Raw genomic sequence first — 8,456 nt, 5'->3', positions numbered from 1 at the left:
TATATTAAATAATAATAATGGTAATTCAGCATAAATTATTATTAATTACCCTTAGTACACATAATTGCATCATTCATGTCCATCATTCATCCATTTCTTTTTTTTGAAATATTGGAAACACCAAGTAATGTGTTACATTTATATATATATATATATACAAATATAAGATAAGAAAAAACCAGGATCTCAAAATATCTTAAATATAAGTTTTACAGAAAACTTTCAGATAAAAATTGTAGAGTTTCCTTTTATCTAAAACAGTTTTCTATAAAACTTATATTTTTCGAAATATTTCGAAGTTCTGATATTTCTTCATCACCCTGTATATACAGGATATTCAGCGTAACAGTCCGCACGATTTCTCAGATACTTCCAACAGTTACAAAAAAGTTAAAACGTGAATATTCTGTTTTATACAGGCTACAACATGCGATAAAAGAACTTAAAAAAAAATTTTTTTTCATAAAAAATAAAAGTTATCTTAAATTTTGTAAATAGTACAATTTTTTTCTCATAATATTGTAATTTGTCTTCAAGACAAATTTAAATCACTATCGAAATGTTACTTTTATTGATTTTATTGATATACTTAATATCAAATTTGTAACATTAATGTGTAACAGCAGTACTTATAATCTCTGACTAGATACAGAACAAACATACATATACATACATATATATACTTATTCAATAAAATATGCAATAAAATCAATAAAAAAACAAAATAAAAATGACATTTCGACAGTGATTTGAATTCTTGAAAATTCCTATAATATTATGGAAAAAAATTGTATGGTGCTATTTTAAAAAGTTAAGATAACTTTGATTTCTTTATGGAAAAAGATTTTAAAAAATTAATAATAATGAATCGTAAAGTAATATTGTTACGAATAATAATATATCGTGAAGTAATATTGTTGAAAAATGTATTTTCTTTCTTAATTTAAATAGAATCTGGAAATTCCGTATTTTTCACACGAATTTTGCTTCTTGTAATAAGGAATTCTAAACGTAATAGAAAATACTTCATAAGCGATTGAATATTGTTCAATTTCTGGACTTCAACTTATTCTGTACTATAGCGATTGTAAAATTACTTTACCATCTTTTTTGACTAACTTTCATCATTTAATTTTATTTTTATATTTTTTTATTTAATATCTTGATATTGTTATGTACTGATGATGGTTAAATTTTAATCGAAACGTCTACGTTATTATAATTTCAAATATATGACTTCCATTTAAAACATCTAGTATTGTGTGGCTGTATGCTCCCTATTATTTATATTTTGTATTTTTAAGCCATCTTCAAACAGTTTAAACAGTTTAAAAATTTTTTTGCATGTTATAGCCTATATAAAATAAATGAATACTCATCTTTCAATCCTTTTTTTGGAACTATTGGAAATGTCTGAAATACCATGCAGACTTACGCTGAACACTCTGTATACATACATACACATCTGAAATTAGAGTACACATAGTAACATGGTTTTTTTACAACTATCTGTATCGTTGATACGTTAGCTTTAAATTTAATTATTTTATGTAAAAATTCTTACCTTAAGTCCATTAATGTATACAGGATTAATTTCGCTAAGTCCAAGGCGCAGGGGGATTAATAATAACAAAGGTTTCCATTGGCTAGGTGCCCTTAAGGGAATTTCTCCGTCTGCTTCTGCTGTCACACCACCTTCTACTCTACATTGTCTCACTATATGATCATTAAAATTATAATGTAAAGTATAACAACTGCTTAATTATAATTAATTCTCTCTGTGTAACAATAGCAAATAAACTTTTATGATTAGTTTCATTTTATTTTTTATCTACTTATAATTTTGCAAAAAACTTTAAAAAAATATACGATAAAACATATACATATACATATTAAGTAATGCATTGATATTTAATACGCTTGATTTTTAATAATAAACTAGAGGCATATTTCTTGTTTAAATATATATGCAATTGTAATTTAATGTTATTTATTTTTTGCTATAAAATAATGTTAATACAACTAATAAATACTTACAAATATCATTAACTATTAACGTATTATCTAATGCAACATGTATAGTGAGAGAGCTCCATTCATCATATATAATTAATTTTCTAAAAAAAGAAAAATATTGAAAACTTCAATTTATTAAAACAATTCATTGAACTATATAAAATATATTTATCTCTAATATTTTTAATCGAATATAAATTTTTATGATATTAAAAATATATTTGAAAATTATAATTTAGTAAGAAAATTATAATTTAGATAGCGGGTGTAACAGAGCGACAGTACTAGAATAATTTCTTGAAAAATATACTTTTTTGAAAAATGTTTCAGACAAAAGTTTTTCGACTTTAAGAGGGACATATCATTGGTATCATTGGATAGACCTAGTGGCGTTGTCAAGATCAAGGCAAGGTCACATTAACATTTTTTAAACGGCACCCTCTCAGTTTTCATTATATATTCTTAGCTTACTTCGAGAGCTTTTCAAAACACTATAATAAAATATTTTTTCATGAAATACATTTCGAGTTATAAAGTCCGAAAGTTACAGTACCGCCGACATGAGCATTACCCAAAATGTCCGATTAGTTAAAATCTCTTGTTGTTCAGGATTCATGTTCTGGATTCATGTCCTCAATACACTTGAAAATTCATTTTTATATAAAAATGAAAATAAGAGATATATAATCCCCAATAGTTTTTAATAAATGTTTTTACAACATTCAAGGTTTTAGTCGTCGGTCGGACACTTTAGATAATATGCTAATGCTGGCGGTAACTTTCAAGCCTTATAACTCGAAATGTACTTTAAAAAAAATATTTTATTACCTAGTGTACAGCCCTGGAAAAATGTTGCTAAAATTATTCCATGTTTTGGAACACTTTAAAACACTGAACAAAATTTCAACATTTTAAAAAAGTTTCAATTTAATTTCAACGATTTTTAGCTGAAAAATTCATTTTCAAGAAAATTTCAGAAAAGTTTCTACAAAATTTTTAGACTAATTTCAGCAAGAATTTCAGAGAAATTTCAGAGAAATTTCGAGTAGATTTCAGTGATTTTTCAATATGTTAAAAAATTCACTTTCAGTGAAGTTTCACACATTTTCAGCAATTTCGCTGAAATGTTCCAAAAGGAATAATTTCAGCGAAACTTTTTCTCCAGAGAATATTTTGAAAAATTCTCGAAGTAAGCTACCATGAAGGATAGAGACCAGAAGACCAAACTCATATGAACGAGGCTGTCAAAAGTAATCATCTGAATTAATTCGATCGAGATATCACTTTCGTTTCCATGACATTGTTTCCACAGTTTGCATGGTCATACCAATTTTACATGAAGAATGCTCCATTCTTCATGCAATTTTAATGACAATTTATCTACGTCTTTCTATTACTGTCAAAGCTGATGTCGAAAAATAACGTCTCTATTTTTAGATTATGTGTGTTCGCTTGTATGTGCATAAGTGTATATAAGTTTTGCGATTCGAACGCCGCTTACCGAGTATCACCAATACCAATTCAGAAATCTGATTTTGACAACACTTTTCCAAGTCTATTTCGGTCTCCTGATCTTTATCTTTCTTCGTAAACTACAAGAATATGTAACGAAAAATAGGAGATTCCATTTAGAAAATTCAATGTGACCTTGCCTTGAACTTGACAACGCCACCTAAGATCTAACCAATGATCCCAATATTGTCTCCCTTGCTTTTATCTGAAACATTTTTCAAGAAAATGCATATTTTTCTAAATTAGCTTGGTACGATCGCTTTGTTACACCTGGTATAAATGCTTTACAAAAATAAAATTTTATTTAATTTTAAAATGCCTACAATAATACATACTTTAATACTTGTGCAATAGTATTAGGACCAAACCATTGTCCAACTTCCTTTCCTTCAGATGCACCCATCAATGCGATTTGATGGATAGAGAAAGCAGCAGCCCTTTTATCCTCAAAACGCCTTAAAATTTTTAGATATGTGTTATTCTTTGTTTCTGGCATCCATTGCCAATCTTTACCTGTGTCATAAATAAAATGCTATATAATTTAATCATTTCTGTAATTATATATGTTGTCTCTTATATTTAATAGGATACAACCAGGAAGTTACTTATATATGTAAAAATAAATAATGAAAATAATGAAATTCTCTTGAAATCATTGGGAGAAGTAATTTTGAAAATTACAAAGGTAATGTTTTTTTCTTAAATGTCTAAACAATCATTGATAATCTTATAAGTTGTTGAATTTGTTTTGATAATAACAAAGGAAGAAAAGAAATTTGATTATACAATATTAAATTTATTATCTATATAATTAAAATATTGCATGCATGTGAATGATTACCTAAATGTAATGTAATTAAGGCTTGGGCCAGAACCATTTGTCCACATCTCAACATACAACCCCAACCTTTATCGGATGTAAATGTAGAATTGCAGCCACCAATGGGAACAAACCCTTTGCGATAAGTAAACCATAGTTTAGATCGTATATCCCTGCGTATTGCATCGAGCTCTAAAATTTAAAATCTTACAAACTATTTCATCAAAAATATTCATATTCTGATTATTTATTAGACCTTTTATAGCATTATATTTCTTGCCAAGGATCCAAACTGGCTCATCCGTTGGCGGTATATCTTCCGCTTCATCGAGAACATTTGGAGTAAACAGAGTATCCATTATTACTGTTTTTATAATTAATACCTACAAAACGAAATGTAATTTAAATTAAATAAAAAATATGATTACGTGTAGGTGATAAATGCATATGAATAAAATAAGTGTTTCATATATAAATTTAAGGATTTAAATATTATTGTTTATGCATAAAGATGTAATAAATGTCTGAAATAAAATATTCAATTAGCATTCCAATATTAGTTATCCATTGTTATTAGAACATTCTGTAGATTCACACGCAAAGAGAATTTTTTATTACATACTATTGCTTACAAAATTTTTATTATAAAATGCAATAATTAATCTAATAATTTATTTGTGATTAATTTTTCAACCGTGTTCATTAAGTAAAAGATAAGAATGGTCTGGTAACATAAACGAGGAAAAGGTTAGGAATCAGAAAATCCGCTTGGGTACGATATGTATGCGCGCACGCGCACGGTAATGTATGGTGTGTGCGTATGTGTGCGCGCGCGTGTTATGTGTGTGTGTGTGTGTGATATACACACTTTCACGCACCCAGAAATATTGGTCATCGCATTTGCGTTGTCTTTATGTGCGAGGTTAAACACGCCATTCAAGCAAAAAAAATATTTCGAGTAATAACAAAATACCAATAGTTTATGTTTAATAAATATTGTGATTAATATGCAAACGAAGGCTGTATTTTGTAATAGCGTTTCGAGTTTCGAGATTTCTATTCGAGAGAGAGATTCTTCCATCTCCTCGCCAATTCAGAAACTACTTCTATATATATTTCATGATGGAATTAATAGGTCTGTTCTTTTTAGTTGAACTTTTGCAGTTGAAGTTCAGCTTTCTTCCTTTTTTCTTTAGAAAGAAAGAAGAAGAAGAAAAATGAATTGGTGCAAAAGTACAGCCGAAAAGATCAGGCCCAATACCATGCAATTATGGATTCTATTCTTTTTAACTGAGCTTTTTCAGTTCATCTTTCTTCCTCTTCTTTCCTCCAAGTAAGAAAAGGAAGAAAGACGAACTGATGCAAAAGTTCAGCTAAAAAGAACAGAGAGTCGATTCTATATCTTCAAACAAGGTGAAAATTACAAAAGTGAACAAATTTACTAAATGTTGACCAATGAAGTTATCAGTATCCTAATAAATTCGCACTTTTATAATTTTCACCTCGTTTTAAGATACAGATCTCCAGGCCTAGTAATTTTGCAGGATTCCAACTGAAGCTGATATCGAAGAAAAAAAATGCAAAGAGAGAAGTTATAAATATAGACTTATAATACTAACTTGTAACAAGGTTTCTTTCTGGTAGCTGTTTGTTAATATTTTTGTGTTCAATATATATATAAGTATGTAAAATTGTGTAGTATGTAAAATTAGTAAAATTATAAATAGTGAAATATTTTTAACTCTTCAGTTCACATTTTTTCTCCGACATCAGCTTCAAAACTTGCAATGCAAATCTGAGATGTTGGAGTGCTCCTTTTCTATAGTGCACGTGACATATGCTATAAGAGTACATAAGTGCATATAAGAGCACCGACACCTCGGATTTGCATTACCGAACGCAATTTCAGTTGGAATCCTACAAAATTACTAAGCCCGTTAATCGGAGCTTGATAAAAATGGTCTTTAGTGACTGTTATCAATGTCGATTATCTTAATCGAGGATTAAGGGTGCCATTACATGAAATGCGAAAATACAGAAACGCGGATATTTAGTAAAGTTTAATTAATTTTGTCTTCCGCGTTTCCACGTTTCAAATAAGGGCGTTTACACTTTGACGAAAAAGCAGTGGCCAATCTGAAAGAATTCGCGCTGGTAAGTAGTAAAACGCCGAAATTGTAGACTACCAGCTAAGTTCTGATTGGCTGTTGCTTTTTCGCTTTTCTATCAAGGTGTGCCTAATGACATCTTTAGATCACGGCGGAAAAAATATAAGGTGAAACATTACGCATAATGGCGATAGCAATATTGAAAATAACCAATCAAATGTTCCCCAATATGCACTCTCCTGCGTATAATAACGTTGATTATGCTGGAACAACTAATCAAATGTTACTCAAATTCACTCTCCTATGCATCTACGGAAGTACTTTATCTTATATTCTTTTCACCATGTCTGAGATAACCATCAGAGAATCGATTGTGTATCTCAAAATGAGATGAAAATTACAAATGAGCAAATTTATTAGGAAATTCGTAATTTAATTGGTCAACACTTGTGAATTTGCTTGCTTTTGTTGCTAAATGTTTTTTCATCTTATTTTAAAATACACAATCGATTCCTTAAATCCGATTAGGTTAGAGAATTTTTTGAAATGCATCTATGAGTACTCGGTCGAATTGAAAATCCAACGATTCGTCCTAAGATTTATTCGCGTCGCTTGCTCCAACATATTCCAATGTACTCCTATTATAGCTTCGGATATTTTTTATTTGATGACACAAATCGACATAAATATCGTTTTATCCTTGTTAACATTCAGAGAGAACAAAGATAGAACGTGATTGAACATGTTGACTTGTGTTATCAAATGGAAAGCATCCTTCTACTCACTTCAACCAGCGCTTTAGAGTAAATCATATATATCTCATCAAGCATTTCTATGTTTTTCAGTGGTGGGAGTCGGAAATTGACAGTTTAGATGGACTCAGAGAGAATCAAAGGAGAGTGGAGCGGATAGCGTTCTCTTCTCTGATTGGTTTTCGCCATTTATTTGCTTATTTCCGCAAATGTGCATGTGTGCACGTATATGTACATACACACAATACTAATGCGGTACAATAATAGTGTGTGCAGCATCGTTAAGACACTATAATATGAGTATTCGCATCCGTCCTTTTTAGTTAGTCTTTTTCTCACTCTCTTACTCTTTTTCTCAACGGATGCAAATACTGATATTATAGTGCTTTAGCACCATATGTTCCATCACGCTTCTATTATATCTCCTACTTACTCTAATGAATGGCAGATGAATGGCGGCTTCCGGCTGAATTCCTTTGATTTTCTTTGGGTGGACCAATGTTATCTCATTTTATCTTGCAGTGTATTCTTTTCAACTAATATTTTGCACCGTTCGTCTACACTTTCTGCGACTAGTGCTGTCAAGAATACATAATCTTTCTCACATATATTCACAAATACATATTTTTGTCATTTTTGTGTTTTTCTTACGAAGTAATAAGAGGGAGATCAAACTCGAGATCTAAAAATGGACTTGAAATACGTTGTAGGAAAATCTATAGTAGAATTGTATAAGGTGAACCATTGCGCATAATGGCGGAATTTGACCAATCAAAATTGTACTAATTTGCAATGTACTCATTTGCAGAATAAATCATGTAAATCTTTGCAAATGAACTCAAAAATTGATTGGTTGACAGATCTCTCTACTACTTTCAATCCACTGCGCATCCGTGAAAATGGTTTACCTTACTACTTATATCATGGGAAAATCCATAAAAAATCCGGCAGATGTGATTTTAGTGCCATTACTTTATGGGAAAAGTTAAGAGTGTGACTGTCACAGATCACACGTATGTATACAGTAGTATGTATGTAGTAGATACATACATGTGATTAGAATCTCTAAAAGAAGAGAGTCTGGACATTCAACGAAAGTATCCTCAAAATGACGGTAAATACATATGTATAATATAGGTATATATGTTTTTATTTGGTGTTGTGTCATATAAGTATAAAATATAACATGATTTTTTTTATTAATACACATCTGTTTGTGATGAGTAATAATAATAATAATATAATATA

At 29.7% G+C, this 8,456-nt stretch overlaps 2 protein-coding genes across 4 annotated transcripts in view; one reads left to right on the top strand and one right to left on the bottom strand.

Annotated features, from left to right (window-relative positions):
* The window catches only part of LOC108692532 (cysteine protease ATG4B), a 9,554-nt gene extending 1,770 nt beyond the window's left edge, over positions 1–7,784 (bottom strand). For 2 of the 3 annotated variants that reach the window (XR_001931989.1, XM_018200831.1), the window contains exons 1-6: positions 5,227–5,443; positions 4,605–4,731; positions 4,370–4,540; positions 3,864–4,041; positions 2,038–2,117; positions 1,565–1,716 (exon numbers count right to left, since the gene is read on the bottom strand). Coding sequence is in view for 2 of the 3 variants with exons in the window: in XM_018200831.1 (XP_018056320.1) it covers positions 1,565–1,716; positions 2,038–2,117; positions 3,864–4,041; positions 4,370–4,540; positions 4,605–4,707 (684 nt within the window). In the remaining variant the exon portion in view is untranslated. Of the gene's footprint in view, positions 1–1,564; positions 1,717–2,037; positions 2,118–3,863; positions 4,042–4,369; positions 4,541–4,604; positions 4,732–5,226; positions 5,444–7,641 lie in introns of those variants that run through there. The other variant, XM_018200832.1, reaches the window with a different exon arrangement.
* Positions 7,785–8,288: 504 nt separating this feature from the next.
* LOC108692527 overlaps positions 8,289–8,456 on the top strand; it is an 8,552-nt gene continuing 8,384 nt past the window's right edge. Inside the window, exon 1 of the mRNA XM_018200824.1 lies at positions 8,289–8,322. The gene's annotated coding sequence lies outside the window, so the exon portion shown is untranslated. The remainder of the gene's footprint in view (positions 8,323–8,456) is intronic.

The sequence above is a fragment of the Atta colombica genome, unplaced genomic scaffold (assembly GCF_001594045.1).
Source record: "Atta colombica isolate Treedump-2 unplaced genomic scaffold, Acol1.0 scaffold76, whole genome shotgun sequence".
In the NCBI taxonomy this organism is placed as follows: Eukaryota; Metazoa; Arthropoda; class Insecta; order Hymenoptera; family Formicidae; genus Atta; species Atta colombica.
The sequence above is the reverse complement of the archived record's forward strand: the minus strand, read 5'-3'. Positions and strand labels throughout refer to the sequence as shown.